Source organism: Aplidium turbinatum, chromosome 4, assembly GCF_918807975.1.
Source record: "Aplidium turbinatum chromosome 4, kaAplTurb1.1, whole genome shotgun sequence".
In the NCBI taxonomy this organism is placed as follows: Eukaryota; Metazoa; Chordata; class Ascidiacea; order Aplousobranchia; family Polyclinidae; genus Aplidium; species Aplidium turbinatum.
In genome coordinates, this window is record NC_137475.1 from 20880448 (window position 1) to 20893037 (window position 12590).

Consider the following 12590-nt stretch of genomic DNA (forward strand, 5'->3'; position numbering starts at 1 on the left):
TGAGCACTTCGGCACCAAACAGGTGCACAGTACTCTGCCGAAGAGTATACAAGGGCTAAGGCTGCTATACGCAAAGTGTCAGCCTTCGCCCCCCAGCTGGAGCCTGCCAGGCGCTTGAGTAGCGCAGCGCAGATGTCAGTTTCTTGTGCAGTGACACCAAATGATGGCGGTACGTGAGCAATCTGTCTAGTGTCACTCCAAGGTACTTTGTTCGGGACAGAAGAACAGAGATTTTCCGTTGTTCTGGACGTGTAGGTCACCATCAGCTTCCTGATTGTGTAGGTGGAAAGCTGCTGTCACAGTTTTGGTTTCGCTGAGTTTCAGTCGCCTGTTGTGGAGATAAGCTGAGAGGGTTTTCATGTCCTGGCTCAAGGTGTCCTCTAGATTTTCCCACGACTTTGTGGAGTGGAGAATTCCCAGGTCGTCCGCATAAGCGTATTTTGCGGAGACCGTGGTTAGCAGGTCGTGGGTGTAGATGTTGAAAAGAAGTGGAGCCAGGACCGATCTCTGTGGGATGATGTTTTTCAGGCGTCTCAGTTTGTTCGCCATCGATTCCTGACAAGTTCCATAATCATACGGACCATATGTCGGTCAGGAAGTACAGTAGGCGAAGCAGCTTGCAAGTAAGGCCGGGATGCCATACGATGTCATAGGCAGCTGTGAGATCTAGAAAGACAACACTGGCCTTCTTCTTTTGCCTTAAAACACAATCAGAGACAACATCATGCCCTTCATTGGCTCACGTTTTGTTGCCATAGTCTGAATGGGTACTTTCCTTTCTTCCCCAGTAGCGTTTAATCTTTTGGCAACGTTGACGTCACAAAACGACATTTCCGAATCTGAGTCAAGAAACGCGTAACTGGTGACTTCCCTACCGTTGTAGCTAACCCTCACTGGAACAGTGAGGAGGAATGCCTTTCCAGAAGAGCTTTTACCATTCACGCTATAGCGTGCGTTTGCGCATACTGTGGCACCTTGACCGCCGTCATGTTTATGCAGCAAAGTGTGGTGGAGTCCCGTGCATCCTTCCACAGTGCAGCTTTCCTTTGACTTGCAATCGGCGGCTACGTGCGATTTTGAAAGGCATCTAAAATACAAGCCTTCCCTTTTCAACATCGCAAAGCGTTTATAGCGATTCAACTCTGGAAACTTGCTGCACTTGTCTAATCTGTGATGGCCTTTGCACAAACACCATTGTCCAAATCTATTAACACTAGGAGAGGGGGAAAGACTTTCTGATCCAGCGTTGAAAACCCCAACTTTGTGACGTCGGACAAGTGGTGATGGCTTAGGCTCCTTTCTTTAGACTTCCTTCCGGGACCAAACACGTGACGTCCAAATAGCAATTTTGCAATTTCAGACTGCTCATGTACAATTAGCTATGATATGAGGCTGGCCATAATCACAGTACAATCTCTGTCGTGCAAACTTGTAGCCCTGAGTTGCATCGGCTGTGTAATGCTCAACCTTTTCTCGAACACGAGGAGAACATTGCTGAAGCATGTATACCAGCCGTAATTTGTCGCTTGGCAGTTTTGAGCCGATAGGCACTTCAAATTTATGAACGAATGTTGAATACTGTAACGGGTCACCATCAATTTTCTGGATAATTGGCCTTGGCAAAAAAGAATCTTCTATTGGGCCTCCGTTATGACGACTAGCTCTCTTTTCATCAACTGGTTGCGAAAACCCTACCACAGTTGGCTATTCGCCTTCCTTTGTGTCATCAGCGGCGGGAACATAAAAGGACCGTCAAGTGTCTAAATCGACATTACCGTCCCAATTACCATCCGATTGTTGGAGATATTTCGACGGCAGTGAAGCAGAATTATCTCGCATCGAAATAGGTGGACTGCGCTCAGTGGTATTGCGATGCTGGTTGACACTTTCAAAATCAGTCTCATCCAAAACTGTAAATTGGCGGCCGCTATGAGATTCTTCTGCGTAAGCTTCGGCTTCCAATTCAGCTATTTCAATTTCTCTATCCGCCTCTCTCATGGCGGCGGCTCGTTTAGCAGCTTCTTGTCTTCCAGCTTTCAAAAATCGCTCTGCTGTCTGTGCCTTTGCGAGTTTGGCCATTTTCAGTTTCACTCTACCCTCTCGTTGCTTGAAGCGTGTCGACGACGTTGTAGAGCTGCGGCTGCTTCAAGAAGAAACATTTGAAACGCTATCAAGAGCCGAAACTGAACTTTCGGGCAAAGGGGGAAAACTTTTAACTGACATTTTAAATTTAGGTCTGACAAACAACTCGAGATAAAGTGAATAACAAAACACATGCAATTTAAATCAACAATAATCACAATCAGTATGTAGTAGCCAATATCAAATAAATCAAATTAGTCTACACTACAATAATAGACTAAACAGTAGCAACAGAATCGTGCAACACTATAAAGTAAGAAAAGGCACAATTACACTTTTGAAAACTGATGTACGTAATATTTTACAAGCATTCTCCTTAGTACAGTCAGGATAGACATAGCTGCGTCCGACAATATTTAACTGCAACCTCCACTTTGTGTCAACGCGCGTCTTTCTCCTCACTGTCCAACAGCAGCAGACCATTCGTTTGGAGAAATATAATCATTCGCTATCTCCGCTTGCAGCAGATTGCGCATCAACATGGGTTACTTGACAGGGTTCCATGTGATTTTGAACGAAAACGAAAATTAAAGAACGAAACAAAGATAAATAGGCTATTGGTACAAAATACTTAATAGACAGAAAAGTTAATAATTTTGGTTTAATCAGTTTGACAATCTTCTTATTCTTTGTTTGAACCTTCTTCGCCACTCCAGGGGTCGAGGGGCTCTGCCTTTTACCACCCTTGGGCAGTGGCGGCGGCGCGGTCTAGATGTTTGGGCAGGTGTCGAGCAGCCATTGAATTGATTTGTCATCCAGTTCACGCAGACCACGCGCACCATTTGGCGCATGGTAGATGGCGCAGTTACAGATGGTGTGATCTACGGTTTGTTCCTCCTTGCTACACTCACAAATCGCGGATGGAGCCATCCCCAATTTGTGCATGTTGGAGCGGAATAGTCCAACGCCAGTACGCAGGCGGTTGAGCCGCACCCAGGCCTTTCTTGGCAAATGTATTCCGGTTGGGTGGTTGCTGGTGTCGGAGATGAAACTTTGGAGTCTTGAGGAGTTCTTCTTCCACTCCGAGCTCCATTGATGGCCCGCCCAGGTAGCCGCACTGATGGATTGGTCTTCAGCGGTTTTCATCAGGAGTTGTGCGGCACGTACAAATGGGTGTCTCGATTTCAGTTGCTGAGGTTTCTCGTTCACAGACTCTTAGAGACTTGAGTAGAGCAAGTGGTTGGAGTTCGTAGCGCGACAAGAAAAAGACAAGATAGCTTCTTTGCGACGAAACTCAGCTGGTTGAATGCCTGCAAGGACAGGGAGATTTTCCGATAGTGTAGGTCGCAGGCATCCTGTCACGATACGAAAGGCGTCGTTTATGGCAGTGTCGATTTGATGGCAGTGGGCACTGCGGCTCCAGACAGGTGCACAGTATTTTGCTGAAGCGTGAACTAGCGCGATGGTGGCAATGCGCAGGGTATCGACTCCGGCTCCCCAGCCTGAGCCGGCCAGACGCCTTAGCAAAGCTGTGCGTGTTGAGATCTTTTTGGGTAGTGACTCCAAATGTTGACGGTGAGTGAGCGACCTGTCCAGGACTACCCCTAGATATTTAGGGTTTGGGCAGAAGGGCAAGGTTTTTCCATTGGTGTTGATCTTGAGCTCACGCTTCGCTTCCCGGTTATTTAAATGAAAGGCTGTCGTTACTGTTTTGGTTTCGCTGAGCTTGAGTCTCCATCTCTGGAGGTATGCCGAAAGTGTCGACATTTCCTGGTTTAGAGTCTCTTCTAATGTATCCCATTGATTCGACAAGTGTGAAATGGCCGAATCATCGGCATAGGCGTACTTTGCGGATACTGTGATTGGCAAGTCGTGGATGTAGACGTTAAACAGAAGGGGGGCCAGGACAGATCCCTGAGGGACGCCGTTCTTAAGGCGTCGTAGCCTGCTTGGTTTACCACTTCCGGTGGTGAGGGTAAAGCTTCTGTTGTAAACGAGCTCCATGATCATGCGGATCATGTGCCTGTCCGGGAGCAGGCGGAGGAGTTTGCAGGTGAAGCCTTGGTGCCATACGGTGTCGTATGCGGCTGTGAGATCAAGGAACACAGCACCAGCTTTCTTTTTTGCCTCAAAGCAGTCTTCGATGTCTTGAGTCATGAGAGTGACTTGGTCTACAGTAGATCTTCCACGTCGAAAACCAGCTTGCTCCCGGGGCAAGAGTGGGTCTATAATTGGTTCGACTCTAGTGTAGATAAGACGTTCGAAGATTTTAAAAGGGATACAGAGAAGAGATATAGGTCGATAGCTCTTCGGATCCTCTTGTGGCTTATGAGGCTTAGGGATTGCGACTACTTTGGCTCGTCTCCAAATTTTGGGGATTTTGAGTTGGCATAAGCAGGAAGACAGGAATTTGCGCAGCCAAGACTTCATGGCGGTGCCAGCATGGAGTACAAGTTCGGGGCAGATGTTATCGGGACCAGGGGCCTTACGGGTCTTAGTTGATTGTAGGGCAGCGGTGAACGCATCGGACGTAAATTCACCAGAAATGCTTTTCTCGTCTGGTGTTGGGATTTTCCAGAGATCAGACGTTTCCCTCTTTACAAGTTTGGAGAACTTGCGGTCGCCTATTTTGTAGGTCTCGTTTTTCACTAGTTCTGATGCGATGTTATTGGCAGTAACGGGGCATTGGTAGGAAGGGCGAGCTGAACGGCCCGTAAGGTTGTTGACAGTACTCCATGCTATCCGGCTAGAATGTGTAAAGTCGATAGTGTTGACGGTGTTTTTCCATCGCTCACGCCTCCGTGAGTTCAGCCGATCAAGCAGTCTTGTTGCGGCTGAGATAGAGGCAGAACCTGGTGAGGCACGAATATAAGAGCGGTATAGAGTTTCGCACTCTGAATCCCAGCACGGCGTGTAGTTCTTTCGGCGGCCGCGAGGGATAGCTTGTTTAGCTGCGGATTTGATAGCACGGCAGAAGTCTTGGTAAGCCTCATCCACGTTGGTGGTAGAAGGTGAGGGTAGTTCCGCCGCGGTTTGATTGGTTATGAGGCTGTAACGATTCCAATTAGCCTTTCTGAAGTTCCATCGCTTCACTGGAGCACTTGGGATGGGAGAGACAAGCTTAGGGGCAGTGATAAGCGAAGGTCGGTGTTGGGAACGTGGAAACTTCTCTAGCACACGTCTGTCAGGAAGAGAGCTGTCTGTATCCATGCTTGCAAAGGCCAGGTCAGGGTTTGTGCCCGTTCCCCAGCGTCCGGACCAGAAACTGGCTGGATATTTTGGATTGTAAAGGAGGGCGAGGTTGTTGTTTGCAGCCCAAGCAGCCAGGCATTCTCCGTCGCTGTTGATGTACTTGTAATCCCAGTCGGTGTGCTGGCAGTTAAAGTCACCAGCATAGATACTGGGTGAGGGAAATGCGGGTATAGATGATGGGTTCAGGCATGAGGATGGTGGCTTGTATACATTGATGATGTTGTAATTTTCAATGCTCACACAAACCCTTTCTATTTCCTCATTGGCGGAGGAGTTTGCAACCGTCCAGTTTAAGCTCTCATGGACAAACGCGGCCAGGCCATGTTTCCTGCTTTGGGTAAACCCAGCTAGTGAGTAGTATGGAATTACTAGCTTGTCTGCAGAAGTGTAGTGGGTCTCCTGGAGGAGGATGACAAGAGCTCGGTCCTTATGAGCGAGCTGCTCGATCACATCAATCTTGCTGGATGTGATGCCCTCAGCGTTCAGCTGTAAAATGTTGGGACGACGGTACTTGTCGACAGTGGAACTGCCGCGCTCTGAAAAGAGCGGTTCTCGTGGGGTCCTGCGCTGAGCTTTCCGGGTCGAGGTTCGGTTTTGCACAATGTTATTTACCAAACTATTTCGTGTCCAAGGTGCATATCGTCCAAGGTGACTCAATTACATAGTTGATTTCAATATTCTACTTAAATGGGAAATTCATGTGTGAACAACTTAATTCACTAGTTGTTGGTAATCCACGATGAAGCCACAGCGACAAACAAAACAATGCCACTATAGTAAGTTTCATACAAAGTTTTGCTGTGAAATAAACAAATAACATAACTACATTTTAACTCGTGCTTTTCTCTGCACTATGACTACCTCTAGCTCTGCCATTGCAACTAAACTCCACAAAACAAGTAGCCTACGGTACTGTACATAAAAACTGGGTCAGCGAAAAGAATTTACAACATGCAAACAACGCTTTCGTTTAGCAGTTCTAAAGCAGTTCTAAGCAGCTCTAAGCAGTTCAGTTCAGCTCTAAGCAGTTCTAAGCAGTTCTAAGGGAATGTGGAAAGTGGGTACATGCAAGATGTGCTAATGTCAAGAGAGCCGCAACAAGATTGGCGAAGTGTTTTGTTTGTGGGAAATGCAGTAAAGGAAGGAATGAAGTGGAAGGCCATGATGATGAGTTCTTCCATGGCATCGAAACAGTGACAGACTTCTGTTATCTGGGTGATCGGATAAATGGAAGTGGTGGATGTGAAGCAGCGGTGACAACAAGGGCAAGATTGGGCTGGGCAAAGTTCAGGGAATGTGGGGAAATGTTGCATGGCAGAAAATTTTCACTAAGGATGAAAGGAAAAGTATATCGGAGCTGTGTGCGGCCTGCAATGCTATATGGTAGCGAGACATGGGTATTGAGAGAGAGTGAACTGGCAATCCTGAGAAGAATGGAAAGGTCAATGGTGAGAGCAATGTGTGGGGTGAAAACGAGAAGGGAAAAAGGACTGAAGAATTGTTGGATATGCTAGAGATGAGAGAGACCATAGACCAACTGGCAAGGGCAAATGGAGTAAGATGGCATGGACATGTGATAAGGAGGGAGGAAGGAAGTTTTCTTAGAAAGGCACTAGATCTAAAGGTGGATGGGAAGAGGAAACGCGGTCGTCCAAGAAGAACATGGAAACAACAAGTGAAGGATGAATTTAAAAAAGTCGGACTGAAGGAGGAAGATGCAAGGGACAGGGTGAAATGGAGAAAAGGGATTAAGACAATTGCTGCGCGGAAACAATCGGCCACCCCCACTAGTGGGGAACAAACCGACGATGGATTATGATGATGATGATGATGAAAGCATGGTGTTGTCCATCTGCCAATTCTCGCTGCACTCGACCGCCCAGAGATAATGTAAATAAGGTCAGCGTTTCTTCGTCCGTTCGTCGCCGAAGTGAAAACAATTCTTTTGCAATCCAATTCACGCTTCATTTATCTGACCAGCGTAGTTATGCGTCAATTCAAATCCGATAATTCAAAGCGGTCAATTCAAAGCGGTCAATTCAAAGCGATCAATTCAAAGCCGATAATTTATTTATGATAAAGACAATAACCCTAACACTAACCCTAACCTTAACCCAGGGACCTCTGAAAAACAGAGATTTTTTTCTTCAGAGATCCTTGCCTTACAATTTTGTCGTTGAATCATCGGCTTTGAATTGTCTGCTTTGAATAGACCTTTCCTGCAGCTCTGTGCAATGAAACGTGACGTTGAAAACAACCACGCTGGCTTCTTCATTGGCAAGCACCAAAATGCTTGTAAATACTTTATAACTTGTTAAGTAGTTAGTAGAATCTTCTTAAAAACGTGGAATCAACGTTGAAAAACAAGGATCTGACTGTTAAATTTTATTCAAGTTACTTTTATATGAAAAACAAGCCAAGTGATAAATAATAAGCCACTTATTTAATGGGCTCTAGTAACAGCGCATAAGCTATGGCGCTTGAAGGAACTGCTGGTAGTGTGTTAATGTTTAATAAGCAAAACGCTGTTGGTCTGCAATTCTGATAGACTTGAAATTTCTTTCTGCTTTAGCTACTATGTCTTTATAATAATAAGTAAGAATTACTGTCTTATTTGCTACAATAAGTAGGCTAACTGGGTTTCAGTTTGTAGCCTTTTTTGCTTCTTTACTTGTGAAAGCAATGCAGCCTATCACTTATGGCCTACTTGCACTGAATATGAATCAACTGAAGTAGGCTAATAAGCTGGACTGCCATTTAATCAGGGCGTTAACCTAACTTCGTCAGTTGGGGCTCCGATACAATTATGAGGCCTCTATTTGTTTCTGTGCTTATTATAGAACATAGAAATGACATAGCCTACTATGTAGGCCTAACGCTCGCAGGAGCTATAGACCACGAAACACCGGTGTATATTGCTGTCAATTCTTGCTACAATCAGCTGCTCACAAACATTTATTGTTACTATAAGCTTATAGCCTACCTTGTTTTGGCCGCATTTTGGCTCAATTGCCCAACGAGTCAATCTATTGGTGAAGACGTATGGGCACACACTTCGCATTTGTCCAAACTCATCCAATAAAAACTGGATTTAGGCAGAAGTTTGGTGATTACTTTAGATATGAAATCGAAGCTACGTTTTAATGTTTTTTCCGACCACAGAAGGATTTCCATTATTTGTTTGTTTAGCCTACCCAGTTTCATATAAGCTACCCAGTAAAAGTTGACATGAAGTCCTGTAATAGGCTAGCCTAATCACGTTTTTTTGCTCCCATTGCAACAGCATATAAACTATAGAGTATTACGTAGCCTTCACTGCGATCACAAAATGCAACACAATAAGAAGCAACAAAGAGATATATAGGCCTAGGCCAGTTGTCGAGTCAGCTGCCATCCTTATTTTAGCATGCCATGAAACTTCTTTGCCAAGACACAGCCGCAAATTCTGGAGTGGTGTCAAACCGACGTCCTTTGCGAACGTCGCGCAAACGTTTTCACCACTCAACCATGCAGTTGCTACATTACTATAAATTGTTTGTACTTAGTTAGCGTTTCATAATGTTAAAAAGTTTTCTAAAATTTTAGACAACAGTTAGTAGGCTAATAATTTAATAAAATTGTATTAGCCTAACCAAAAAGTATGGTAGGCCTATTGGGGATTCCACTTGCGCTGTAGTCCAATTTAAAATGAATGCGTGTGTGTTGCAAACTTGTGATGTGATTATTCCTATTTCGACAGAAAGTAATAATTTCCAAAAATACATAGGCCTATGCTGTCTCATTCTGTGTCAATATATTAGTTCCATAAGAATAAAAGAAGCCGAATCAAACACAAACATTAAGTGGCTAGAAACTTGGAGTGACCAAAAGCATACGGTAAGCTAGAAGAAAAACATCAAGTAATAAACGGAAATGCTGCACGAAAAAAATATAAGTGTAGATTCTAAATGAAATGATAACACGTTTAGGCTACCTACTTTAGTTGTTAACTCAAATACTTTTGAAATAAAATTTATCAATGCGAAGTCCTTTCGTTCAGTAGTCCCGTGCAGTAAGCTATAGCGCTGTGCCGGCGGTAACTAGGCCCATGGGCTAAGGCCCTGTAGTAAATTCAATTTTTTTTTTCTAAAAATAAATAACTTAATTGTAATACTCAATCAAAAAAAGTACTTTTAGTACAAAATGTACGACTAAAATGAGCTATTGTTCGATCAAAACGTTCAAAAACTGTGCTTCACTACTGTGATTTCGGTCCTTGAAGTGGTTTGTTTTCAACGTCACGCTTTATTGGCTGGCTGCGGGAAAGGTCTAACCAGCGTGATACCGTCGCACACAAAGTACGGCACAAACAAAAATGTTTAAAATATTCTACAATTATTTATCAAAGGCTCATGAAACTTTCCAAAAGTAAATTTTCACTCACTTCTTGCTCTCAATAATACAATTTGAAACTCCTGAGCGATTTTTACTCTGCTTGCTTTCAATCTGATACCAGCATATTATGCGACAGTGACATAGCTAAGAATTTTTTTAAAGAGAGTTGTAAAAGCAACTGTTGGGAGCAAATACATTTCAATGGTTGAAATAACAAGTGTTTTCAAAAATATAACTTCTGAATGCAGTCATGCATTTGTAAAACGCCATTTAATATGTAATACAATGTCATTTTATAATATTAAAAACCTACTTATTGGGAGGGCAAGATAAAATTTTGAGTGTGAGATTGCTCTCCCTAAGCCTCTTCTCCCATGGCTACGTTTCTGGTATGCGGACATCTGAAGCGGCGTTTAAGCAGGTTCTCTGCTCAGTTCTGCTGATGCTGATGTTGGTAATAAATCAAAGACCTTGAAGACATTTAAGGTAGTTTTGGTCTACAAAGTTAACGCCAATACCAATGCAGTATTCACTATTCAGATATCTGTGCAGAGCGTGCACACATATGCAATGTAATGCACAGATGTACAAACAAATGCAAAACTTGCTTCCACTCTGTAAATTCACTGAAAAACTGGATATTAAGTGCATTTTTACAAATGCGCGTTATTGAAAGAGTAATTTAACCGGTTTGTATATATTGTGTAGCCTATGTAATTAGTATTGTATAGTCAGATAATGGTTTTTGCAATTGAAGGGTAAAGCGTTTTTAAGTAAAATAAAATTTATTTTCTGCATATTCATGATTTGCATGATAAAACTCCACAAAATATGACATTGGGATTTAAAGTTTAAAAAAATTTATATCCTTATTGCGCAGGAAAAAAATCGCTGATTGTTCAAGCATTGCAGTTTATAGTCAAATTCTTGTTTTTTTTTGTTCTATGTTGGCTGATTGGTTCAGTGTCATTCTTGTAGCCATAACAAGAAAGCGTGTAAGATACTGTGGCTTGGTTTGAAAGATGTTGCTTTTCAAGGACCTAAGAACAACACATTTCGCAAAGAAACATGCATTTTTATAAAACGTTAGATAAACACAGAGTGAAACTGTTTACCAGGCATTTAAAACTAACTTGCGTTTTTCTTGTGACTATTTACTAGGTTACCTCATGATGTTCAAGATGATAACTAGCTTTTTGTATTTCCGACGTGTCGTCAGTCAGCACGACTGACTTCATCAAGGTGGCTAAAACAGGTTAACACAACCTGTTCAGAAACGATGGCACAACACAAAAACATACTGATAAAATGAATAAAGTAAAGCAGCAAGAATCCGAGTTAAAAAACGCAACAAGATAACTGCAGGTTTACCTGAATGCAGTGAAGGTAGCCTACTGGTTTTAGGCATTCACTGCATTCAGTTAAACCTGCAGTTATCTTGTTGCGTTTTTTAACTCGGATTCTTGCTGCTTTACTTTATTCATTTTATCAGTATGTTTTTGTGTTGTGCCATCGTTTCTGAACAGGTTGTGTTAACCTGTTTTAGCCACCTTGATGAAGTCAGTCGTGCTGACTGACGAAACGTCGGCAATACAAAAAGCTAGTTATCTTCTTTAACATCAGGATGTAACCTAGTAAATAGTCACCAGAAGAACGCAAGTTACTTTAATTAAACGTTAGATACATTGGTTTTCATAGTATTACAATATTCTTGGCTTTTATAGTATTTCATTTTATCGATAGGATGTGGCTGCAACCCAGACACATTTTGGGGCAAATGTGCAATTTACTGGGGAAATCACTGCGGATGCGAATCGGGCAACAAGTTAATGATTGGAGTCAGAAGACTTGGATCTAGAAGTAATTACAAGTTTTCATTTAATTGCATGACTTAAGTACGAAGGCAGTTCAACAGAAAGAAACATTACGATTTGTTAAGTTTGAATTAAACTATGAACATTTATGCCTAGTAACTGTTAATATATTTTATATTGTTCATTTGTCCGTCCCGATAGGTGACTTTGGTAAAGCGCCTTAATTTACAAAGGAAGAAACTGCAAAATCAAGCGGCGCTGGTTCGATTCTGGGGTTGTGCGCGTGCGCAACGCACTTCAAGAACAGCTCTCCTTTGAATGGCACCTAGTGAATGGAATAATTCACAAACAACAACACTTTGACCAATGACTATCGTAAACTTTACTACGCCAAACTCGGTTTCCGAACCTCCATCAGTGGTTCAAAACCTCTACAAGTATGCCAAACTGCCAGGAGTAAGCTCTCAAAGAAGCTTTTTCAGACAGAGGATAACGATTCCCTCAATCAATCAATATATAAGAGTGGTTTTCAACTTTTTTGTCTTGCCGGACCCCTTATAATGCCTTCGAAGAGTTCTCGACGCACTGACGCTGGTCAAACCCCGAATTAAGACTAATTTTGCGCAAAAGTAGCTAGGCTACTCTAAATGATTTTACTGGCAGGCATCGTTTAAATAAAGTTAGGTTTAAATAACTTTCAGTTTAACGATTCAATTTGTGCTCAAATTAAAATTGCAAATTGAAAATTATACTGTAGGCTACATGTTATGTAGGCTAATGTTTTACATTCTCTGGCAGGAAGTTTCTGTCAATCAAACACTTTAGCTGTTGCAGGAAAAACAAGTGGCTAAATACAGTTAACACAATTTGTCCAAGAAGAACGTGGAAACAACAAGTGAAGGATGAGTTTAAAAAAGTCGGACTGAAGGAGGAAGATGCAAGGGACAGGGTGAAATGGAGAAAAGGGATTAAGACAATTGCTGCGCGGAAACAATCGGCCACCCCCACTAGTGGGGAACAAACCGACGATGGATTATGATGATGATGATGTTTCATTGAAAAAATGAC

At 42.9% G+C, this 12590-nt stretch overlaps 1 protein-coding gene across 1 annotated transcript in view; it reads left to right on the forward strand.

Annotated features, from left to right (window-relative positions):
- Positions 1 to 12590, forward strand: part of LOC145768543 (sodium/hydrogen exchanger 9B2-like) — a 150295-nt gene that overhangs the window by 48994 nt on the left and 88711 nt on the right. Inside the window, exon 4 of the mRNA XM_082580054.1 lies at positions 11452 to 11568. Within this exon, the coding sequence (XP_082436180.1) occupies positions 11452 to 11568 (117 nt within the window). The remainder of the gene's footprint in view (positions 1 to 11451; positions 11569 to 12590) is intronic.